Source organism: Emys orbicularis, chromosome 1, assembly GCF_028017835.1.
Source record: "Emys orbicularis isolate rEmyOrb1 chromosome 1, rEmyOrb1.hap1, whole genome shotgun sequence".
Lineage (NCBI taxonomy): Eukaryota > Metazoa > Chordata > Testudines > Emydidae > Emys > Emys orbicularis.
Genome location: NC_088683.1, coordinates 268,640,703 through 268,667,403, shown reverse-complemented (window position 1 = coordinate 268,667,403; position 26,701 = coordinate 268,640,703). Strand labels below are relative to the sequence as shown.

At 38.9% G+C, this 26,701-nt stretch overlaps 1 protein-coding gene across 1 annotated transcript in view; it reads left to right on the top strand.

The window, feature by feature from the left end:
* Positions 1-26,701, top strand: part of UBAC2 (UBA domain containing 2) — a 142,922-nt gene that overhangs the window by 75,445 nt on the left and 40,776 nt on the right. The window contains exons 5-6 of the mRNA XM_065419733.1: positions 22,177-22,300; positions 24,960-25,007. Coding sequence (XP_065275805.1) covers positions 22,177-22,300; positions 24,960-25,007 — 172 coding nt within the window. The remainder of the gene's footprint in view (positions 1-22,176; positions 22,301-24,959; positions 25,008-26,701) is intronic.

The following is a 26,701-nucleotide window of genomic DNA, read 5'->3' as shown; positions in this document are numbered from 1 at the left end:
CGTGTTCTTGCCTGAACAAAAGTGGAGCAGATCACTTCTTCAGTGTTCCAAGCCTCAGCCTAATTAAGCAATTACTTGACTCCCACACCTTAGTATGATTGCATTGTGCTCCCATTGAGCCACTAGTTCAATTCAGCACTGTGCACTGAATTGATGATTTACCCCAACGACTTTGTCTGTCATATTTCAGAGTAGCAGCCATGTTAGTCTGTATCCGCAAAAAGAACAGGAGTACTTGTGGCACCTTAGAGACTAACAAATTTATTTGAGCATAAGCTTTCGTGGACTACAGCCCACTTCTTCAGATGCGTAGAATGGAACATATAGTAAGGAGATATATATACATACAGAACATGAAAAGGTGGAAGTAGCCATATCAACTCTAAGAGGCTAATTAATTAAGATGAGCTATAATCAGCAGGAGGAAAAAAAACTTTTGTAGTGAGAATCAAGATGGGCCATTGCAGACAGTTGACAAGAGGTGTGAAGATATTTAACATGGGGAAATAGATTCAATCTGTGTAACTCAGAATGGGCTGAGTCATTACACAGATTGAATCTATTTTGCCATGTTAAGTATCTTCACACCTCTTGTCAACTATCTGCAATGGCCCATCTTGATTCTCACTACAAAAGTTTTTTTCCCCTCCTGCTGATTATAGCTCATCTTAATTAATTAGCTGCTTAGAGTTGATATGGCTACTTCCACCTTTTCATGTTCTGTATGTATATATATATCTCCTTACTATATGTTCCATTCTATGCATCTGAAGAAGTGGGCTGTAGCCCACGAAAGCTTATGCTCAAATAAATTTGTTAGTCTCTAAGGTGCCACAAGTACTCCTGTTCTTTTTGTCTGTCATGAATCACGATATGTCTTTAAGCAACCTCCAACAACTGCTACTGGAATGCTTTTACTTAATTATATTGTTAAACCAAATGTCCCCCTCATTTCACCTATGTTGAAATAGTCCTTCCCTGTGGTTAATTTTTTAAGAAAATAATAGAGATGAACTCTGGTTTTACAAACTGTGTTGTACCTTATTAGAAAGATGTATCAAGAAAACTGTATCAGAGAATTTCAGCAACCACTTTGATGCCCTTGACATATCAATGGTTTGCTTCCTTGCTCTGCATATTAGGCTGATAAATGTGAATAAAACTTTAATTGTTTGTCAGTGTTACACCTGCATGAACTGTCGATTCTCAATTTTTAATCATGCTTTTCTTGTCAAGTTAATTTAATGTAGAGGTTTGAAAAACATAACTATTAAGTTACCACTTTAGAACACACTGTCCCAATTCCTAGAATACAAAATGGATATTTCATGCTACTGGAAGTCATATTCTTTTTCCAGTATAGTGAAGAAAGTTATAGTGATATGGTTGTTTTGATTTAGTTTTGTCTGAATGAGACAATACATGGGAATGGGTATATGCGGGTGCATTGTGGGCTGCAAATAATTTGATTGCATTGATTCATAGATTAATAGATTTTAAGGCCAGAAAGGAACATTTAATAATGTATTATAACCTCCTGTATAACACAGGCCATGGAATTATACCAGTGACCTCTGTATTGATCACAATAACTTGTGTTTGACTAAAGCATATCTTCCAAAAAGCAGGGCTTTGGAGCAGAGCCCGGAGCTGGAGCGCGGAGCAGCTCCGGAGCAGTGGAGCTGCGTGTTTTTGCCTGGAGCTGGAGCGGAGCCGGAGCACAGCTCCAAAGCCCTGCCAAAAAGGCATCCATTCTTGGTTTGAAGATTTCAGCAGATGGAGAATCTGCCACTTTGTTTAGTATTTTGTTCTAGTGATTAATCTCCCTTGCTCTTTCAAAATGTGTGCCTTATTTCTAATTTAAATTTGTCTGGATTTAACTTCCAGCCATTGGTTTTTGTTATGCGTTTCTCCACTAGATTAAAGAGCCCTTTAGTACCTTATTTTTTCCCCCTGAAGATACTTACGCACGATAATCAAGTCATTTCTCAGTCTTCTCTTTGATAAACTAAACAGATTGAGCTTTTTAAGTCTGTGACTGTAAGGCAGCCCTCAAATCATTTTTGGCTCTTTTCTGCACCCTCTCCAATTTTTCAATATCCTTTTAAAAATATGGACATCAGATTTGGACACAGTATTCCAATGTTGGTCTCACGGTTGCTGTATAAAGAGGTAAAAATCACCTCCCTAGTTACTCCCTTACTTATCCGTCCAAGGATTGCATTAACCCTTTTTGCCACAAAATCACACTGGGAGATCATGTTGAGTTGCTTGTCCACTATGAGCCCTAATTCCTTTTCAGAATCGCTGTTGCCCACGAAAGCTTATGCTCAAATAAATTTGTTAGTCTCTAAGGTGCCACAAGTACTCCTGTTCTTTTTGCTGATACAGACTAACACGCTGCTACTCTGAAGCCCCCCATTCTGTAGGTATGGCCTGCATTCCTTGTTCCTAGATATATGACCTTACATTTGGCTGTATTAAAATGCATTTTGTTTGATTGGATCCAGTTTACCAAATTATCCACATCGCTCTGTATGAGTGTTATCTGTAAATTTTATCAGCAGTGATTCTGCATTTATTTCGAGATCATTGGTAAAAATGTTCACTGGCATCAGACCTAGAACTGATCCCTGTAGAAACCCATTAGAAACCCCGCCATTTGATGATATTAAAAAAGCTACTTTTTGAGATCTGTCAGTTAGCCAGTTCTTAATCTATTTAACAAGTGCTTTATTGATGTTGTATAGTGTTAATATTTTAATTAGAATGCCATGCCGTACTAAGATGCCTTACAAAAGTATAAGGCCTAGTCTGCACTTAAAATTTAGATTGACAGATCTACATCACTCTGGGGTGTGAGCAGATCTAACCCCCAGCATAGCCAAGGTTAGGTCAGTGGAAGAGTGCAAGAATTACAGCGACGGAAAAATCCCTCCTTTCATTGTAGGAAGCATCCACACTACAGTGCCATAGCTATGCTGCTGTAGTGCCTGTAATGTAGACATGTCTTAAGTATATGATATCTGTGCAGTTACCTTCATTCATCCCAGACTGAAATCCGGTTTATTTGACAAGCACTATTTTCCATAAAACCATGTTGACTGGCATTCATTATATTAATGTCCTTCAATTCATTATTAATTGACTCTCATATCAGCTTTTCCATTATTTTGCCCAGGATTGATGTCAAACTCACCAGCCTATGACCCAGGTCATCCTGCTTGCTCTTTTCAAATATTAGCATAACATTAGCACTCTTTCACTGAATTAGACAGTTGTTACTAAATGATAATATAATATTTTGTTCTATATTTCTATTGTAGCACCCAGAGGTCCTGGCCAGGATAAGATCCCCATTGTGCTATTTCTATATTAAAAAAGCCATGACTTCTGCCTTGAGAAGTTTGTAATTCAAAATCCCTGATTCTGCAAGCACTTATGCAAATGATTAACTATACATATGCATGCAGTCCCGTTAAATTCAGTGGAACTGTTCATGTGCATAATATTAAATATATGTGTAAGTATTTGCAGGATTGAGGCCTTAGATTGCATACATTTGGACTGTATACAAGAGATGCAACGATTACTCCCCCATCCTGGCCTAGCTGACTGAATTTTAATTTTTTTGTTCTCTCTTTTTGCTATAATATGGATGAATGAAAATAATCTACTATCTATCTTCTCACATGGGTATGGCATGTGTAAATGGCTACAACCACATATAAAACATTATCCACAAATTGAAGTGATCTGTGCATCGTTTTGTCTTTATAATTTTTATTGTTTGGAGGAGAGTAAGCATTATAAGAGTGGAAAGACAATTGTTATTTACTCTGTATATAAGACTGGTTTATTTATTCTAATATGGCACACGTAATATTTCTTTAACAAAAAGGCAAGGAATAATAATAATTTATTTTATAATTGGTTAAAAAGAGAATAGAAGGAGGGTGAGAGGAAGGGAGAGAGTCTGTTGGCTTGACTCCAATGATCTGTGGTTTGAGATTTGTCAGGAGACCTTTTTCAGTATGGAGCTTTAATGATTAGACACTGTAGTGATGTGGGATTTTTGTTTGTTTTTTGTTTTAATTAATGTATTGCTCTTATCCTTATAAAATTTCCTAATTTGTCTGCTTCTTGCAAGGGTGACTTAAGTTGCAGGAAAAGTTGAGAGAAAAGTTTTGGGATCTGGTGGCAGTCTTAGCACTATATTGAAGACAGAGAAGAAATAATATGAAAGGTTTGAGTATATTTATTTAACCTTTGTCAACATGATGGATTTCTTTTCTTCCTTCCTTCCCTGACCTAGGTTGAGGGACTCTCACCTCACACCCCATTTTAGCCTCGGCCATCTTTTTTTGATCAGCCATTTTTGCTGATCAAAATATATTAGTTTTAACAAAGTTATGAATGTTAGAAATTTGCATGCTAAATGAGTGCAAGAGAACATTTTAGGAGAGAGATTGGTGTGCATTAGCAGTTTGGAAAATGTGCAAGGTTTCAAAAAAGATTGAGGGGCTGCAGGAAGGCTTGCCCTAGACTATCCTGCCTCTTTCTAACACCCCAGCCTTCTTATGTAGTGTTTTTAATATATTATATTGATTTCAAATTTCTCAGGGCTGTTGAGCTGTGCCCAAAATACAGTGATATGTCTAGATCCAGTGAAATTTGAACTCTGACTGAGGAGTGGATCCCTAAGTTGTTGCCTGGGCATGGTAAGCAGGTCCATAGCCACCTTTTGGGCCTTGTACTCGGTGTTTTGTGAGGGAGTTTTGAGGCCAGTCCCTGGACCCATCCTTTCAACAGAGGCTCCAACGCAGATCTTGTAAGCAATACACCAGAACATTGATTGAGTATATGCTCCTTGAAGTACACGTTAATTAATAGTGCCATGGAAGAAGTACACACACAAAGAGCACCAGTACACTAGTTACAAGATATGTGTTTTGCTTCCAGGGAGTGCACATTCATGCCGATTATTTGAGAGTTGTTTCTCTTAAAATGCTTCTAGGAAATAAATGCAAAACACTATGTTAACAGAACGCTAATGTTGCACAGTTAGAATAAAAAGTAAGAAAATGCAAAAGTTAGGGTTACCATAGTAAAGATAACTCTAGTCTCTTGGAAATATGTACTGTAGTATCTTCTATTCCTGTTTTTCCATATTTAAATTTTTAATTTATTATATTGTTAAATGCTTAACGGTACTCAGGATGTGCAAAATGGCTGAGTTGGTGTTTCTGTAGGAAATTTATCATATTTATTTCCTGGGGAGATTATTTTAACTGTACATTGGATAATGTTTTATGACAGTAGTCTTTTGCATTCTAAAGTAATAGAAACTTCAATAAAATTAGTGTAAACAAAAGGGGAAGAACAGAAGTACTGCTTGTTCAACAAGCTAATGAAGGTGCAGTAGGATGTCTAATGTCTACTGCCTAGTTATTGGTCATGTACCATTCCCCTTTTATATTTAGAAATAAAATCCAAATCTTTGCTTATTTTTTTTTGTTCTTTAAAATAAATATGTAAGATTTGTCTGCCCAGCATTCATTTGCCACTCTACAATGATAGATGAGTGATGGACAAAAAACATGTTGGAAAGGAAATAAATTTCATTTCAGCTTCCAAAGGTAACTTATAAACCACTAGTGCATAAAAGATTTAAATAAGTCTGAAAAGTCCTGGCATCGTCTGGGGAGGGGGGAGAGAGAAAGTGTCAGTAAGGGAAAAAGAGCACAAGCCCAAGTGGTTTCTCATATGCACATCCCATTTCGTTGGTGCAGGAAAGATGCCTGTAGTAGTGGGGACAGTGGGCATTAAAGGCATAGGAACTTATCTGTTGCATAGTGTGGATCATTTGCTGTTCCACAAAGAGCTAGCTGGTTACATGGTGCTGGCGCGCCTTGTTTTCAGTGATTATATTGGATTAAGACAGCTTTAAAAATATATTAAATACTTTACTTTTGCATGTAAACAAGTGATGCTCTGCGGTTGTGAATAAGGGGAGGGTAGTGTGTGTGGTCTGGCTGAATGGGAGAGAAGGTGTCCACTTAACGAATTTCTCTTTCTGCATGTGGTCTATGTGGGTTATGAAAAATGTGCGAGTACTCTGGTGTAACATCTATAGTTGTTAGGACGATTTAGTGCTTAGAACAAGCTGATGTCGAGACAACTAAACTCCTTTCACTTGCTTAAAATTTTTAAACTGAATAAGGAAAGAACCAAAAAATGTAGCATTGGAAAAACTCTGAAATAACACTCCTAAAATCAAGTAACATTTCAAATGGCAACTTGTGCTTTAGCACTGAAAGCACTCTGCCTTATAATTAATACATTATTGATGTGTAATCTGTCCTGGTGCAGTCTCTCTTTAATCTGTTTTATTTATTAAAAGCTACATAACTGTAATGACTGTCTGTTAAAGAACAGTTATCGAGAAGCATTCAGTCTCTCTATTCAAAGGGAACTGATTAAAGTGCTAGCAATATGAACTGTTGGGTTAATAATCCATATAGCTACCAAAGCTCACCTTTTCTGATCTTTTTACTGTCCATGTGCTCAAAGATTTGTGGGTTGTCTTTGTTTTGTTTGAAAAGTTAAATGAGAATTAAGAGTTGCTAAATTTGAAAAATGTTGTTATTTTTTTATGTTCCACTGCAGTATAAAAAGTTATCAGTCTATCAATAGGGGATATTTTTAAAAATCAAATAGCCGGTAACATTGCATTAACTTCAGCATATGAAGATATTTTGGGGCAAAAAGTGTAAGCAATTGCATTTTGGAAAAAGGAGTAACTATACAGAAAAAGCTTTGAAAAGACAATACATGTCAAAAGATGAAGGAGAAATTCTTACATGCATCCTGGCAAATTATCATTACTATATTATTTTTAAGTATGAGTAGAGTTGTGATTGAGAAGCAGTTGGGTTGAGAATAGCCTAAAAATTGTTTCATAGGTTGTAGTATCACAAATATTTCCAGGCTATCTGCTGCCGCAGTACAAGTGTGCTTTCAGAAACTCTCAAACTATTGAAGTATCTTACCAGGTTCATTGAGTGACTTATGCAGAAAGAGAGAGAGAGATTTTAACTTAGAAATATGAAGTCTTTGTTTGACACATTGAAATATTTACTGAAAAATATTTTCTTCCACATTAGTCTCTACATTAGTATGGTTTAAGTTACATTATTTTGCAAAAACTCCATCCTAATGCAGCAATGAACTTTTGCATTTTGTTTTTCGAAAGGCTATACTATAAATAAAACATTTTAATTCAACCTGTTTATCATTGGACCCAAAGATGAATTGACACCTGGATTAAAAAATAACTGATAGTCTCTCTGTTGTAACTTGCCTGAGTAAACTGTCTTAGTGGCATAGAATTACTCCTGTTGACATTTCTCTCTCCCACCCAAAAAGAATATATCTATCCTGCCACATGAGAAAATTCAGTACAATACAAGAATACATTAACTTCCTGGAACTGTTTGTTGTATTTCAATTAAAACAGCAAATTATTTGTTAGTACTTACATATCAGTGGCTTTTTAGATCCTCTGTGCAGTAATTGTATATGGCAGTGTAGTTTAACTATGAATGTTTCCCCTTTGCTCATTGTTTTTAAGAGTGATTACGTGAGACTGTCCTTTTATGGAGTGGTGATATTTTTTTTCCCCCTTGTACTTGAAGTATTTTTTCTGTACTCTGATGTTGATTCGCTACCTGAGTTTTAAGGGAAGTGAAAGCACCTCTCTATTTGAGGTGTCTTTCTGCTTCTTTTTAAATTGATCTATTCAAAAAAGAGATTAACTAGAAACAAAAAGCCCCTAGAAGTTATGTATCACTAACTTCCATAGAAGGGACTTTACCAAGACTTTTGCTTAGTTGAATCTTTAACCAACTAAAAATTCCAGAAAGAAAAACTTTTCATGTTACTTTCAAAAGAATGAATGCATTTTAAATTTGTGTGTGGCAAAGAGCTCTGTACTTAAGAATCAGTGCTTATTTAAAAATGTTTTGCAGATTATTCAACTAAATGACATGGTGATAGGTACTATATAAAAGTAGTACTCTCAGTGGTCCATGTTCATACCATCAGTGCTTCGAGATCATAGAGAGCAGATTTTTAGAAAGATATTCTTTGAAACTATCTATAGTAGAGTAGACAAGGTGGGTGAGGAAATAGCCTTTATTGGGCCAACTTCTGTTGGTGAGAAACACAAGCTCTCGAGCTACACAGAGCTCTTCGTGTATCTTGAAAGCTTGTCTCTCTCATCAACAGAAGTTGGTCCAGTAAAAGATATTACCTCGCCCACGTTGTGTCTCTAATATCCTGGGACCGACACGGCTACAACACTACATGTAGTAGAGCAGTGGTTTTCAAACTTTTTTCAGTTGAAGAAAATTGTTGATGCCCACGACCCAACGGGGATGAGGGGTTTGGGGTGTGGGAGGAGCTCAGTGCTGGGGGAGAGGGTTGGGGTATGGGGGTAAGGGCTGCGGGGTGGGGCCAGGAATGAGGGGTTCAGGATGTGGGAGGGGGCTCTGGGCTGGGGCAGGGGATTGGGGTGCAGGAGGGGGTCAGGGCTCTGGTCTGGAGGTGCAGGCTCTGGGCTGGGGCCAGGGATGAGAGGTTTGGGGTACAGGAGGGGGTTCTGGGTTTCAGGGGGGGCTCAGAGCTGGGGGTGCTGGAGGGGGTCAGGGCTCTGGTCTGGGGGTGCAGACTCTGGGGTGGGGCCGGGAATGAGGGGTTTGTGGTGCAGGAAGGGGCTCCGGGTTGGGGGGGGTGAGGATTGGGGCACAGGCTTGGGGCGTGGGCTTATCTTGGGCGGCTCCTGGTCAGTGGCACAGCAGGGGTGCTAAGGCAGGCTTCCTGCCTGTCTTGGCATCACGGACCGCGCTGCACCCCGGAAGTGGCCAGCAGCAGGTCCAGCTCCTAGGCGGAGGCACACACAAGTGGCTCCACATGGCTCTCGCCTGCAGGCACCACCCCCCCCCCGCCCCCAGCTCCCATTGGCCAGGAGACGGTGCTCGGGGCGGGGGCAGTGCATGGAGCCCTGTGGCTCCCCGTCTAGGAGCCGGACCTGCTGCCGGCTGCTTCCGGGGCGCAGCGCAGTGTCGGAACAGGTAGGGACTAGCCTGCCTTAGCCAGGCAACACCGCCGATGGGACTTTTAATGGCCCGGTCGGCAGTGCTGACCAGAGCTGCCGCGACCCAGTGCCTTACAGTATGCGACCCAGTACTGGGTCGCGACCCGCAGTTTGAAAACCACTGTAGTAGAGTAAGCATTCTAGTCATTCTAGGGACTGTGCCTTCTCATTAAGTTTGCAGAGCGCTTATTGTACTTTGATCACTACTGCAATACAAATAATAAATAACAACACAGGTACACCTCTACCCCGATATAACGCTGTCCTTGGGAGCCAAAAAATCTTACTGCGTCATAGGTGAAACAGCGTTATATCGAACTTGCTTTGATCCTCCGGAGTGCGCAGCCCTCCTCCCCCCCCCGGAGCACTGCTTTACCGCGTTTTATCCGAATTCGTGTTCTATTGGGTCGCGTTATATCGGGGTGGAGGTGTATAAGATACACATGTCAAAAGTGCCACAAATAATTAAATTGTAAAAAATTAAAACATCCCAAAAAATTGGCTTTATTGGAATGCATTAGGAAGCATGAAAGGAATGGTGTTTCAGAATTTTATGATAAGCTATTGTCACCTGGTATAACTTTTTTTTTTTTTTTCAAATAGCTAAATCATCTACTTGCTAACAAAGTTATTGAGATCAATGACAGGTGGAAAATCCTGTCACTTGCTTTTACAACTGTGATCTAGAATTACCTGGGATTTTCCCCAGAAACTCCTACTGATCAGTTCTGCAAAAACTGGGCTGTGTTTAGTGGCCTGATTTAGTGACCTGGTTTTAAAATCTGAGTGAGTAGGCATAGTTAGGAAGTAGATTACTAAAAGGTCTGATCCTTTAAGATACTGAATGCTTCCTCAGTGATGCTGAGCCCCCTCAGATCCAGGGAGCTGAGTAGTTGGTTAGGCCTTTCAGCACCTCATTAGATCAGGCCCTTGTGGTGTATTTCTGTTCCAGCACCAGATTCAGAAGAGCTTTGGGATGATATATCTTTTTTCTTTTTCTTTGTGAGGGCGGGGATGGAGGAGTTAAGCTGCATCATTACATGCTTTACCATAGAGCAGAATTCATTTCTATGAGGAATTGAGAGAGAAAGTAATGTTTGAAGGGAAATTACACAAATTACACGTGACTAGACAAAGCAATACTGCCACGCTATTCTGTGCCCAGCAGTAAAAATACTTAGTATGCCATCAGAAATTTCTAAATATGAAGTCTGGGTGTGATACTTGAGCAAGGGCTGACTGTCTTTTTGTCCTGCGTTTGTACAGCTTCTTAGCACAGTGGGTCCCAGTGCAGGATAAATAATAATGTCAAAATAATTAGATTATTAACTGTCCTTTTCAAGGTTGCTTTTGCCATTGAAAATGTCACCAAAATGGCCCCTCCCCTTTCTCACATCTGATCTGATACCGTCATGCATATCTTTGATAAATTGGATTACTAGAATGTACTTTCTTGGGCCGCACAGAAAGCTTATCCAGGGTCCCCAGCTAGCACAATGTGGCAGTATGGTAATTGTTGGGGTGAAGGGACAGTGCTGGAGTTCTTCACTACTTGGTTTCTGTTATTATGCCACTCCTATCACTGCAGTATCTGACTTCCAGTTCCAGAGTTAGGACATTGAAACAAGAAGGTAAAAGTCTGTCAAATAGGGTTTCATCTCCATTTGTACGCATAAGTATCACAGACCTGGTCAAGCACCCTTTTGTGGCCGCTCACTAGGCTGCTGTGAGGGAATTCAACCACTGGACCCAGTGTGTTTTAAGCCTCTGGAGTCTGAGCCAAGTCCGGGCATTCCCCCTGTCTTGGGGACTTTAGGCATATTCTTAGGGTGCAGATCCTCCTGAAAACTGAAACCTTGCAGTCCAGTTGCCTAGCTCTTGTCGCTAGTGTTGACCCATGAGGCTCTCCCTGAGCTCAGACCTCCTCTCCCACAACTCCAGCTGTGTGAATGTTCTGAATCGACAGGTTAAGTCTTGAAAGGGGCATGTGATGGTTGTAACACATAACACACAGAACACCATTGCTCTTTAATAGCACGAGAAAAACACAGATCTATACAAAAATAAACCCTACACATGTTCCCTGCCTCAGTTTCCTCACCATTCTAGAGCATTCAGAAGATGGTCCCAATTTAATGACCTTCTGTATTGACAGCCCTGTACCACTACCCCTGGGAATTTCTGTCCAACGTGGAGGTAGAGAGACAATGGAGAAGACAGCCAGCTCCCAGTTTGCAGTCTGATAAAGACGCATACAGAGAGCTCAGACAGAATTCGTAAGTTGTACAGACAGATTTCCCAAATCATCATTGTAGATTGCTTGTTTGTTTGGGGGTTTTGGTATGTAGGAGGGTTGCATGTAGGCTAATGTGCTTATGTGTTCTTAGAGAAGGCAAGATCTAAGAAATACACTTTGTATTTTGAGCAGTTGTGGTACTTCTGTCTACCTACTGACTTATAAAGGCCTCATCATTTTAATATTTGAGCACCTCACAGGCATTAGTGAATTTATCCTCACAGTGCCTCTGTGAGGTAAGGGAAGTATCTTTATCACCCTTTTGCAGAGAGAACTGAGGCACAGAGCTATGAAGTGATTTGCCCAAGGTCACACATGGAGTTTGTGGTAGAGACAGGAATAGAACCCAGGTCTCCTGAGTCCTAGTCTTGGGCCATAACTGTGAGGTAATCCTTCCTCCCAAGATCAGGTCCTCTCCTTTGAGGAAGAGTTATATAGTCTGGGGCCAGTTCCTGAGTGATTCCTATCTCGTGTATAGGTGAGCTTCACTCTTCTGGGAACAGTTCCATTATCCTGAGGATCCCAGTTGGTGAGCTAGTCTTTAGGTTTTCTGGATTCTATTTAGCATTTTCAGAATAAGGACTGACCCCTTAATCTTAACCTGGTGCTCTGTGGGCAGTCAGCAGAGAGCAGAGCATTGAGGTGATTTGCTCTTGGTAACTTGTGTTACTTAGGAGGCGTAGTGTTGCATTTTGCATTAACTGCAGTTTTCTCAGGGCTCTTGCTCTCAAGCCCAAATAAATTTAATTGACATGAATGTTGTTTTAGCTTATGTTTCTGCATGGCACTCTGTAGACAGTACAGTACAGACCCGTTTACTCACGAATCGGCTTAAAGCGCGGTAGCGTCATGCCTCCCAGTGCTACCTATTTAACACATGAGACTCGTTAACACGCGGTACAGGAACTTGCTACGTAGTGCTACAGATTTGCTCACTAACTCACTGACATAGAAATCGACAGGAAGTGCGGAGCGGAAACGTGTTGTACGTCTTTACTGCCGATGGGGGGGAAGGGGCAGCAACGTTAAAGCGCTGCCGCGGCAAAGGACCCTGCAGCGCTTTAAGGTCCCTGCCCCTTTTGCCCTCCCTCGGCCGCCGACGGGGGGGTGGCAAAGGGAGCAGCTGCCCCGGGGCTGGCTATTTAAAAGGTTCCGGGGCTTTGGATGCCGCTACCGCAGCAACGGCGTCTGGAACCCCAGGCCCTTTAAATCATTACGGGAACCCCGGGCGGCATGGACCAGGCGGTCTGGAAGGGCTGGCTGGGGGATGCTGACCCTAGCCCCGCCCCTTCCACCCCAGGCCCTGCCCCTTCCGGGGGCCAGAGCCGCCCCCACCCCTTACCGGTAAGTGTCTTGCTTACTTTCACCCCTGTGTAGTAATAATAATCTTTTTATTAGATTACACATTTGAATTTATATTCTTGCAAAGCACTGTTAATAGATAGGCCTGCAGTATTTGGGATGCTGTGAATACGTATGTAATCCTAGATGATTATACGTGTGTATATAGAGATATCTTAAGCTATTTCAGCATGGCCGTCTTAACCCGCGGTCCGTTAACATGCGGTCGTGATGGCTTGACTCCCGACATCCGTGCGTAAACGGGTCTGTACTGTATGTACTAAAGAAAAATGTGTAGTAGTTAATAATAGTAGTAGTAAAATGGGTTATTCCAAGTGAAATCACTTAAGGGTTATTTCTGCAAACTTTACTCCCACAAAACTTCCATTAACTACAGGGAAGATTTTTGCAGATGTACTTCTGCAGGATCAGCTCCCTAATCTTTACTTTATCGGTTGTAAACCAGATCTCTTTTCCCAAACTTTGCACTGACATTTGCTAATTTTAAAAGTATTTAATTTGCAACTGTTTTAATTTTTTTAAAATTTTGAGTATTGTCTTTTTCTCTTGAGGAAAAGGATAGGTAGGAGTGTCCGACTGATCTTTTCTATATCAGCTCATAGTTTATACACCTCTGCATTACAGAATCTCCTGGGTTTTGTTTCCCTGTGTTCCATACAAAATAGGTCCAGTCACTTTAAACTTTTAGGCTATGAAAACCCTCCTTTCCATTTGTTTAAATATATAACACCAATAACATAACATGTATAACATATTGCTTTTCTCCTAAACCTTTGCTATGTTTGTTTTGCAATGAGGGTACCGAAATTGAATGTACTTTTCTAAGCGATGATCGTGTAAATGTAGAGCATTGTGTTACAGTAGGTCTGTGGCCTGGATATGTTATCCGTGTGGCATGTTCAAAGTTTGTTCTGTTCATATTCATATTCTAAGCTTTCACTTTTTTGAAAATGTAAGTTTCTAGCCCCCATGGCTGCAAAGGTAATGATCCAAATCTGAACAGAACATGAACTCAGTTTGTAGATAGTCTGAAACTTTGGCTTTGAGAAATTGTCACAACCACTCTCCCATCCTCCCCCCAAACTCCCAATTTATCTGATTGTGGTATTGACTCTAAATTCTAATGATGACACCTGAAAGGTCAGCATAAATTATTTTGCAGCTGATTATTTTGTGGATAGAATGGGGTAGGGGCTGTGAAAGAATCCATGTGGGAGGGGGTTTAGGAATTACTGTAGGAAAGGAAATGTGGAGGGAAGAAAGGAGAGACACAAAGACAGAAAAGAGGGAAAGAAAATGAAGATGGTGAAGGAGGAGAAGGAAAGGCCAGAAACAGAAGTGGTCCTGAAGGAGAGCATGTTTTCCCACTGAGTGATATTGACTGGGATAATACCTTATTGAACAATTACATTAATTCAAAGTTTTAGGATCCAGTCCTGTAATTTACAAGGTGTGGGTGGATTGTTGTGCCTGTAAGGATTGAAGTGGACACAGACATCTACTTGTGTGTTATAAATTTCAGGATCCGGGCCTTAGTCAGATATAAATACCATATTCAACCTTTGATTCATGTGCTCAACTCCCATTGACATCTTTGGAAGAACAGTTGTAGATCAATGAAAGTGTATAGTCCTAAATGTATGCCCAAACCATATAACATAATTAAAAGTGCAGAATATGTCCCTTTGCACAAAATGAGTTTCATACCCCTGATCAGAGTGAGTTTAAACGATTTCTGTATTGGTCTGTATCTGTACTGAGCTGTTCACAATGTCAGGATTTTGTTCCTCTGAGAAACTGAACTTCATTCAGAACCCATGTCAAGTCCAGATTAGTATAAGTAGGAGGTATGGATTGAAACTAAATAAAATAAAGTTTTAGAGTAAATATCAGAAGTTCTAACAATGGGGAGTAGTCTCCCAATGAAATTGTGTACCATCTGTGTTTTGAACATTTGAAATGGAGCTGACCAAGGCAGTAAAAAATGTAGGGACCAATCCTTCATTGTTAATGAGATGAGTGAATAGGCCTTTTCAATCTCACATTGCTGTGAAGGTCATCCTCTCTATTTAAAGTAAACATGTATTACTTAACCAAAAAGACAGACAATGCAATAGTTAGTTGCTAAACTCTGATGGCAACTAGAGTGAAGAAATATTGAGGTAGTCAGTTATGGTATCGTGTGAAAATTACATTTGCTGTTGGGGCAAACGTTTTAAAAAAAACAACCCGAGTTTGCAGTAGATCTTCTAATGGATTGATATTAGCTACTGTGTCTGTTATAAGGAATTGAACAGTCGAGTGCGGGAGAGTTGATTCTACTCTCTATTGCACTGGATTAGGTTGAGGTAACTCCACTGAATTTCAGAGGAATTAATCTGACATAAAACTAGTGTTACAGAGTGGAGTTAGAAATGAATAAAACTGGGCATGATAAAAGTACAGAACATAATGATGGTGTAAAGAAAGTAACTCAGAAGCTCTAGTATAAAAACATACGCATGGCAAATGAAATCGGAAAGAAGCAAATTTAAAACTGATAAGAGGAAATTTTTTTACACAATGGATAATTAGCCTGTGGAACTCAGTGCCTCAAGATATTCAGACCAACATTTTAGTAATATTAAAAAAAGAAAGACATAAGGACAAGGAGAGCATCTCATCTGCAGTTACATTAATTATGATTTTTAAGGGGCATCACCCCAAATCTTTCAGGGCATAAACCAGTTGCTAACTGATTGATTGCTATCACCAATAATTGATTGTCTGCTTTCACGTTTCTTGCATCATCCTCTCAGTTATCTGCAATCTGGCCATCGTCAGACACAGGATACTGGATTAGATGTGTCACCGGCCTGATCTTGAGATGACATTTTCTGTTTGTTGCAGTTTGCAGTGGATATTAGCATTTAAGGAAACTTTTAATGTTTATTATCTGTGTTAAAAAGCAGTAGTGGTCATGGGAAATTCCTTTCTGTAATTTCCCTTCTTAAGTGCACTCTTAATTGTAAAGCGTGTGTGTGTTTTGAGTCATTATTTAGTACAGAAGGAATAAAACCTGAAAAGTACACTACAGTTTTGGCAAACTGTGAAATTATTTGCTCAAAATGCAGGGAATTATAATTTCACAGGTCAGAGAACATTTGGAAGTTATATATGATCACTAGATGACCTCCTGAGGTCCCTTCCAACCCTGATATTCTATGATTCTATGAATACTACTTTTGCATGCAATTTTATGATGGATGTATGCATGTATACTGTGATTATGGATTCCTTAGATAATAAGATGTGAAATATAAAGAAAAAGTTGGCAAATTGAAAGGTATGTGTTTTTGTTTGTTTTGTTTTGGGTTTTTTTGAAAAACCTGATGGGTACAGAGGAGCACTGGGTTTGGACAGACACTCCCCTAGGGAAGGATCTATTAACAGGGGTTCTCTATATCCTAGTAAAGAGGAGAGGATAGAAGTTGATAAAGTACATGTAGGAACTGAAGAAAAACAGTCAAATGAAAAAGAATCCCATTCAATTACACCACATGAAAGCAGTCAATTAAAAAGTGACACATTTTATAAATACTTGCTTACAAATGCTAGAAGTCTAAATACTAAAATGGGTGAACTTGAGTGCCTGGTATTAAATGAGGATATTGATATAATAGGCATCATAGAAGCTTGGTGGAATGATGACAATCACTGGGGTACAAAATGTATAGGAATGACAAAGTAAGTTGTGCTCATGGGAGAGCGGCATTATATGTGAAAGAAAACATAGAGTCAAATATAATAAAAATCTTAAATGAATCAAACTGTACCATAGAATCTCTATGGATAGTAATTCCATGCTCTCATAATAAGAATATAGCAGTAGGGATATATTACCGACCACCTGGCCAGGATGGTGACAGTGACTGCAAAATGCTTAGGGAGATTAGAGAGGCTTTAAAAATAAAAAACTCAATAATAATAATAATAATAATAATAATTAATAATATGGGATTTCAACTATCCACATATTGACTGGGTCCTGGAACCCACAAGGGGAGAGGCAATTCTTTATTTAATCCTAAATGGAACACAGGATCTGGTCCAAGAGGTGAATGTAGCTGAACTGCTTAGTAATGGTTACCATAATATGATTAAATTTAACATCCTTGTTGGGGGGGGAATACCAAAGAAGCCCACCATAGCAGGATTTAATTTCAGAAAGGGGAACTGCAGAAAAATGAGGCTAGTTAAATGGAAATTAAAAGGAACAGTCACAAGAGTGAAATGCCTGCAAGCTGCATGGAAACTTTTTAAAAACACTATATTAGTGGCTTAAATTAAATGTGTACCCCATGTTAAAAAAGCATAGAAGACCAAAAAAATGCCACCATGGCTAGCAGAGTAAAAGAAGTGGTTAGAGGCACAAAGGTATCCTTTAAAAATTGGAAGTCAGATCCTACTAAGAAAAACAGAAAAGAGCATAAACTCTGGCAAGTCAAATGTAAAATATAATTAGGCAATCCAGAAAAGAATTTGAAGAGCAATGAGCAAAAGTCTCAAAAACTAACAGCAAAAAAATTGTTTAAGTATATCAGAAACAGGGAGCTTGCCAAACAGTGGGGCCACTGAACAATTAAGTTCCTAAAGGAGCACTCAAGGAAGATGAGGCTATTGCAAAGAAGCTAAATGAATTCTTTGCATCAGTCTTCACTGCAGAGGATGTGAGGGAGATTCCCACACCTGAGTCATTCTACTTAGGTGACAAATCTAAGGAACTGTCCCAGATTGAGGTGTCAGAAGAGGAGGTTTTGGAACAAATTGATAAATTGAATAGTAATAAGTCACCAGGAGTAGATGGTATTCACCCAAGAGTTCTGAAGGAACTCAAATATGAAATTGGAGAACTTCTGACTTTGGTATGTAACCTATCACTTAAATCAGTCTCTATACCAGATGACTGGAGGATAGCGAATGAGATGACAATTTTTTTAAAAGGCTCCAGAGGTGATCCTGGCAATTACAAGCCTGTAAGCCTAATTTCAGTACCAGGCAAATTGGCTGAAACTATAGTAAAGAACAGAAGTATTAGACACACAGATGAACACAATTTGTTGTGGAAGAGTCAACACAGCTTTTGTAAGGGAACTCATGCCCCACCAATCTATTAGAATTCTTTGAGGGGGTCAACAAATATGTGGACAGGGTGATCTAATGGACATAGTGTACTTGGACTTTCAGAAGTCTTTTGGCAAGGATGCTCACCAAAAGCTCTTAAGCAAAGTAAGTAATCATGGGATAAAATGGAAGGTCCTCTCATTGACCAGTAACAGGTTGAAAGACCGGAAACAAATGGTAGGAATAAATGGTCAGTTTTCAGAATGAAGAGAGGTAAATAGTGTCCCATAAAGATCTGTACTGGGACCAGTACTGTTCAACATATTCATAAATGATCAGGAAAAAGGGATAAATGGGTTAGGTGTCAAAGTCTGCAGATGATACAAAATAATTCAAGATAGTTAAGTCCAAAGTAGACTCAGAAGAATTACAAAGGGATCTCACAAAACTGAATGAGTGAGCAACAAAATGGCAGATGAAATTCAGTGTTGATAAATGAAAAGTAATGTATATTGGAAAACATAATCCCAACAATTCCTACAAAATGATGGAGTCTAAATTAGGTGTTAACACCCAAGAAAGAAAGTTTGGAGTTGTGGATAATTCTTTGAAAACATCAGCTCAGTGTGGAGTGACAGTCAAAGAAGCTAACAGAATGTTAGGAACGATTAGGAAAGAATAGATAACACAAAAAATAATACCACTACATAAATCCATGATACGCCCACACATTGAATACTGTGTGCAGTTCTGGTTGCCCCATTTCAAAAAAGATATATTAGAGATAGAAAAGAGAAGGATAACAAAAATGATTAAGGATATGAAACAGCTTTCATCTGAGGAGAGATTAAAAAGTCTCGGACTATTCAGCTTGGAAAAGAGACGACTAAGGGAGAATATGATAGAGGGCTATAAAATCATGAATGGTGTGGAGAAAATGAATAAGGAAGTGTTATTTACCCCTTCATGAAACACAAGAACCAGGGCTCACCCAATGAAATTAATAGGCATCAGGTTTGAAACAAACCTAAGGAAGTACTTCTTTATACAACACACAGTCAACCTTATGGAACTCGTTGCCAGAAGATGTTGTGAAGGCCCAAACTATAACTGGGTTCAAAAAAGAAATAGATATGTTCATAGGTCCATCAATGACTATTAGGATGATCAGGGATGTAACCCCAGGTTGGCTTATTTTGTAGATATTATTGAAACTTAAATCAAGACTGTACTGTAATTTTTTAAAATAAGTTTCAGAGTAGCAGCCGTGTTAGTCTGTATCCGCAAAAAGAACAGGAGTACTTGTGGCACCTTAGAGACTAACAAATTTATTAGAGTATAAGCTTTCGTGGGCTAATAAGTTTGTGTAACATAGTCTAGTTTATATTATGTATTGTGTGATTTGATATAGTTTATTATACGGATATAAAGAGAGAATAAGAACAAGAAGCAATGGTTTCAAGTTGCAGTGGGGGAGGTCTGTGTTGGATATTAGAAACACTATTTCACTAGGAGGGTGGTGAAGCACTGGAATGGGTTACCTAGGGAGGTAATCTCCATCCTTAGACGTTTTTAAGGCCCAGCTTGACAAAGCCTTGGCTGGGATGATTTAGTTGGGGATTGGTCCTGCTTTGAGCAGGGGGTTGGACTAGATGACCTCCTGAGGTCTCTTCCAATCCTAATCTTCTATGATTCTATGAATAAATTTTATTGCAGAAGTGCAAGATAGCAGAGTTAACTGAGACTCCAGAAACAGTGTTAAAATACAACAAAGAATAATAAAAATTGGTACATTTTAAAAATAAAACTTTACATAGTTGTATTGAAAGCTAATAAATAAATGAAGTTTCTAGACCTTCTAGCCAGAACTGGAAAATGTCTTGCTCACACCTTTGCATACACAATGTTTCTGCAGAAGTTCTTTTCAGAAGTTTAAAGTAGACAGTGATTTATGAAGTATCATTAAAAATCTTATCACTCATGTTAATAAAGATGTGAGGGTGCATAGATTCTGATTTGCAGGATATGTCCATTTGGATTGTTCCTTTAGTTACTGCCCTACAAAGGTATTTTGTTATTCCTAGGGTGAAGCAGAGAAGTAATTTTCCAAGGGTACAGGATATGCTTATTCTCAAGTGTGGGTGAAGCACACAGTTTATTTCCATATGATATTTTTGTACTGAAGAAAGAAATTTTGGAGAAGGGAACTGTTGCTTCCATTCTTGAGCCTATATTCCTAAACTAGGTATCCAAACTACTCTTTTCTCTGACAGTGATAAGACAAAACAAATTTTGATGCACTATTGGCAGGGAGTGGTCTTGACAGAGGGAAGGACTCTTCTTTTTTTTTTTTTTTTCTTCCGCCCCCCCCCCCCCCCCCCCCTTCTCTCTTATACCTTATGTGCTGCAGGGTACATTGGATCCAGTGGAAGTTATGCAAGCAGTCATGTAGAGCGAGTCTTTATACATGTTACACCTTTAGCCCCGCTTTTGAATTCTCACAACTTAAACAATTCAGATTTCTGTTAGGATGTTGTATATTATGTTTATATGGATATATTTTCTTTATATGTGAGGGAATATGTGTAAAACTGATCAATGTATTTTGCTCAGCATCTCTCCTTTAGTTAAAATTTTATGTAACGTATTTTTGTCATATGCATAAAATAGAAGACGTTAAAAATTTCCTTATTCTTTTATCCCCCGTAACCAAACTAAAGAACTGAAACCTTCAGAGAGGATGAAAGGGGAGGTCTTTAGCTGGTAGAGCATAAACCAAAGGAAATATTCATAGCCACAATTCTTTGAGCGAGCACAAAAATTGTATTTTGACCATATATATTGAATCTTCTGTGTTGGTTGTTCATAGTAGTTTAACTCATAAATACATTTCCACCATTAATTAACCTAATCAGTGAAATGAAAGTGGAGTGAGCATCTCAACAAGTTATTTGGGTCCTGACCATGCTGCTGATCTGCTTATAGAACTCCCATTGTGTTCCGTGAGAGTTCTCTTTGGGAGGGGCTGCAGAAATAGGAGCTTTGATTATAATTCAGCAAGCCTGTGGGTATTCCTGTCTACTTATTTAACATGGTTGTATTTATTATTTTATTAATGAATTTTAAAAGTATAGACAATAGAATGGCTTGTAAAGAACTGTTGTGATTTGTGTATCTAAATTCCACAGTTCCAAAGCTTGTTTCCTACAAGATGCACCTTAACCCTAAAAATCCTGACTTTCTGGTTGCTGCTGGTTTTTTCAACTACATTTTTTTTAAGTTTCTTTTTACCCTTAAGTTACAGATATGTATTTTCAACCTTAACTTCAGCATAATGAAGTTTTAGTCAGGTAATTTGTGTAGATTTTCTTTCTATATTTGAAAAGTTTAGTAAGTTTTGGGAAGCAGGGATCAGGTTATCGTTAAGAGCTTCCATGCTCCACAGAGCGCTTGGCAACGTGAAGCAGCAAAGCTGGATAGTCAGGAGTATTTGCCCGAGATTTGCCTTTTAGGGTTTACATACTCTGTAGGCACTTTGAGTTATGGATAACAGGCAGCCCTGGAGAATGCACTGTTCTCCTCTCTCTCGTGCTATATAACTCTTCACTTGCCACTCACCTGTTTGGAGCAAAAAAGCATCTTTGTCCTGAAGTAAGGTGATGTTATTTTCCTTCCTGTTGGTGATCTATATAAAACTTCTGCCCGTGCCCCTTGTGGGTGAACTGAGCGAAAATTTTGAGTCTCTTTCCCCCCACCCCACCGTACACACAGGAAGGTGTGTGGTTTCTTTGTCTTCTGCCTCTCCCATGCTGTGGAAGATACACTGTTAAATTATTTGCTGATGCCTCCATCACTCCGTCCCTTATCATTTATCTATTTTGACTGTATTTTTTTAGGGCAGGACCTTGTCTGTATCTTTGTCTGTAAAGCACGAATTACACTTTGGGTGCTACATGAATAATGGCAATATGAGCAGGATCAGTCCTCAAACCATATATAATATCTTTAAGGCAAAGTGCGTATTTTGCCAAATAAAATGTCCTTGTTGCTAGTTTGACAAATAAGGAAAAAACAAAAAAGAATGACAGTATAAAAAGCCCAACTAAACTATTGGGGAAAATAACCTACATAATGCAATTGACATTTTTGTATTTAAGAAATTAGGATAGGAATTAAGTTATTTGGAATTAATTTGTTAATTGAGACCTTTTGAAATCATTTCTAATTACTGTCTACATTATTTTTTTTTCTTTCACAGCTTGGGTCCTGTATTTGCTCTGTTTGTACCATTTTTTTGCTCCATTCCAAGGATGCAAGTGACACAAATATTAGGCCAATTTCCCATCACAAACAAGACATTGGTCTATATACTGGGTTTACAGGTACAGTATGTGCTTCCTTGTTCACCTTTCATTGAATTAGCAGTGTAGCAGTTTATAATTTTGCATGCCCTCGAGCTAATTTTGTAATATTTCCACCCATACATTTCACCTTAGGCCCACATTTTAAAGGTGTTTAGGTGTTGCTGCGCTCAGCGTTGCAAAGCCTAACTGATTTAGGAGCTTAAATCTCATTTTAAAAAGGGTTTTAGGCTCTTAGGAGCCAAAATCCCGTTGACAGTTGATGGGATTTAGGCTCCTAAATGCCTAAATCACTTTTGAAAATATGTTCACTGCAAATGTATGTGGTGGGTCCTTTGTTTAATTGGCTAGAAGAAAAGGGGTTGTTGCCCTTAGAAGGGCTTCCCTCTGCAATTGGTGGCAGAGATGGAGGAAGGGGAAGGTTTACCTGGAGAGATCAGGAAGGGGAGGTCGGCACTGCCTTTCCAGGTGACCAGAGAGGGAGGGCGCTGTACTCCAGGCTGTTCCAGAGAAGACTTCTCTGACTGGGATTGGGTTGGCAACACCTACCCTCCTAAACATAGAATCAGAGTGGGCCAATTCCCCTCTTTTTCCTGCTCCCTTAATCCTCATACAAGGGGAGGGCAAGCGGGCCCAGCTTGGAAAGGAGGTCTGACAGCAGCCCTCCCAAACACATGGAAACGATTAAAGAAATAATGACGACGTACACACTACAATTTATTGCTGGCTATTCCCAGATATTTTACATAAATAAATTTGCTGCCTAATTAAACTACATCCATTGGCTCCTGTGTTTCTTCCAGCATCGCCGGACAATGAGATTTAGTCTCCTAAATCAGTTAGGCATTGCAAAACTGAACATATCAACGCCTAAATACCCCAAATAATCTGGGCCCTCAGGCCTTATAACACCACCTAAAACAAGGGGGACAAATATGTACAATAGGGATTTTTTATTGCCAGTGACCTGCTGTAGTAGGACGAAATGAGCCAGTATGCAAGATTACTGCTATTTCATTAACTTCTATTTCTGTCATTCCCCAGAAAAAAAGGGGTAAACTCTAAGTTATGAAATATCTCTTATTTTGCTTAATCTTTTTTACTTAAACAAAAATCCTGATAGCTCAACCACTGTATTGATGTGACATTAACTGAATTTTTCTTAATTTCCTTGTTTCCTGCCGTGCGAAGCAAGAAAGAGTATATATAACTTTAATGTAACTTCACAGCAAGATTCTGCCAGTGTTTGACGGCAGTAAGAATCTGGTTGATTAAAGATTTTGATAGCTATATTTTATTTTCATACACAGCATTACCATTTGACAAATAAAATTGGTAATTTGTCAATAAGAATCTGACATTAAACTTATGTGGAACATAATATCAAAAGCATAAAGAGGAAAATTAATGAGAAAATATTAAGTGTTCAGTAGATGAATATAGTAGCCACAAAAAGTTCTAAAAATGAATGGGTGATTTATATAACAGGAGACTTGCACATTTATAAGAAACGATGCCTATTTATATACATTCTAGACATATTCTCAAAAATATCTCAAACTACCAATGGAAAGTACCAGTAAATGTATAATACATGGTTAAGTGTGTTTTGGGATGAATAGGCCAGTTTCAGAATACTGACTCATGTCCACTTCTCTAACAACCCTTCCTCCGTCCTGTCTGTCCTTGAGCACTTGGAGGGTTTTTCTGCATTCTGCTCAAGCACCGCATTCTGCCTTGATCCCTCTGAATCCTTATCTGCTTCTCTTTTCTGCCTCCATCAAAACCATATGAAAAAAACATCTCACACTGAGTCCTTTCCCATCTTAATCACTGGCTTTTGCTTTCTTACCTTAGTTTCCTAACAAATAGATCACTGTTGCTGCCAACCACTCTGACTTCACTCAAACTTTCCCTGTTGCATTCACAACTGCTATCGCCACACTAAGAGTGAGGAGCACTCATTTGCCCTTTCTTCACTCGTGAATTATGATCTCATCTCAAGTCACTCTTTTTGCAGACAAATTCTGGAGAAAGTGGCCTCATTCTGGCTACCTCTCACAGAACAACCTCCTTTACCAATTTCAGTCTGGTTTTCAGCCCTTTTCTTGCACTGAGACTGACGTTCTCCAGGTGACTAAATACCTATACCTTAATTCAAATAATGGATTCCCTCTCTTGGGTGGAGAGGGATGGAGTAACTTCATTTCTTAAAACTTGACCTCCACTCTGGGCCACCTCCATGACTACACAATTAAGAGTTGCTCCTTTAACTTATGCTGCCTCCTCTATTTGGGACTCCTTTCCCTCTCCCTCTGAGCTGCTGAGTCACTTCCTTTGTTTAAATCTGTCTTTCAAACTTGTTTTTCTCTGTAGCTTATAAACTGACTTCCTGCAAAGCATTATGTTGAACTTAATAATGATAAATGAAAAGAAAATGCATAGTATTGTGGGAAAAGAACAGCTGTCAGATCCCACCTGCTTTTTCCATCTCTTTTACTTCTGGAGTGTGCCACTGCTATTATGGAACTGAATTTATGCAAAAATGGATGACTCTGACTGTTTACTTTGAGGAGATAGACACAAGTCCTACCATAATATTAGGGGATAGTAAATCCGAAAACAACATCTGTGTAAATACTAATACCCATATTAAAATCATTACTCTTATATCTTCCAGCTCGTAACCTCTGGTTCCTACATCTGGATTGTAGCCGTAAGTGGACTGGTAAGTATTACCATTTCAAAAATGGTGTGTGATGTTTTAGAGCACTTTGATAAATTTATGTTCCAACCTATTGATGCTCTAAAAATAACCTTGTATCTTATTGTAAAAGCGTGGAGATTTTTTATTTTTACTAAACATATTCGTGCAAATTATCCAGTTTCTGAGCAGCAGCAAATTATGAACAATAATGGAAATTAAAATTCTAGTATTAAATTCAGAAGTCCTAGGACACTGGCTAGACTGATGCTAAAGACAGATTGACAATAGAAGTGTCTTCTTTATAAAGAGTAACCAGACTGTCTTGGCTAAAATTTGCAGGTTGGCATCATTTTCTCAGAATATCATTTTAGTGCAGTGTGTGTAGCTTTAGACGCATCATGATTAATATTCACAATACAGTAGAAATGTTAATTCTAATAAAGTATTTGTTTATATTTATTCACCCAAGTATTTTATTGTTATCTGTTTTTAAGAGACTGCAGGCTTTTATTTTAACATTCAGTTCTCTAGCCTTTTCATTGTGATGATGTAAATTCATGTTTTGCCTTCCTTGTAGAATGTGAGTAAAATAACTGTTTGCCACCATATCGTAGCAGTAAGAAAGGTGTGAAATAAGTTTCCCCATCTTAGCTCAGTGAGGTGTGCAGTCTGCCCCTCTGTTATCCTCTTCACCTTAGTTGTTAACACTGGGACACTTTTAAATGATGATACAGTTTACAGTGCAATCAAGATGCTTCTTAAAATATGTTTTTTTGAACATCCTGTGCTCCCAGAAGTGAGACACTGAGATTCTTCTTTTAAACTTCGTATGTCCTCGAAATTTCTTTAAGAATGACACAGCTTTCTGGTGTTAAAATGCTGGCTCTGTGAAATGGCTCTTATGACTCACTGAAAGTTGGAACCTCTCTCAAAGCAGCTCAACATTAGACCACCTAATTTTGAACATGAATAGCATGCTCATGTTCTCAGCATGAACATTTTGAGGTACGCCTTTTGTTGGTAGATCAGAAATTTGGCAATGACTTATGCTCAGAGGTAGGTCCTATCAACTAGAACTCTCAGGAGATAGGTAAGCACAGGCCTAAATATATAAGACAAGCCAGGTATCATTTCCACAGCCCAGTAAACATGTAACCATTTCCAAAGCCTATTCTAAATTATACTGTGAGCTGGTAGGATGACTGAGCAGAAACAAAATGCAGCTACAGGCAGCAAAATCTGTTCAGCAGTTCAATATTTTTATAAATGTAACTAAACACAAGGTAACATAAGCAAAAAGAGTAACTAACAAACCAAAGCTTCTGAATTTTGGAGATCAGCCCCACCCTGAGCGCCTGAGTAAGGAGCTATGACTAAAGCTGTCTTCCTGTTACTCCAGAGTCTCTTTTTATAGCCCTTCCTTTTGCACGGGTGTTCGGGGGAGGAAAGGGAAGCTGAATTTGACACCTTATGTACTGGACAGTAGGGCAATGTGTTTGCACCCTGTCATACAGATCTTGAAGGAAACTTACTGCCTGATGGGTTTTTGTTTTTTTAGAATGCGTGATGTAATACTTAACAGAATATCCATTTTCAAAAATTGTACAGTTTCTCTAAACTGAGACATCTGTAATAAAATGTACTTGTGTATTTTGCTTCAGTTCTTTTTCAGAAACAAAATGTTTTAAAAAAATGTAAGTTGATCAAGTCTGATT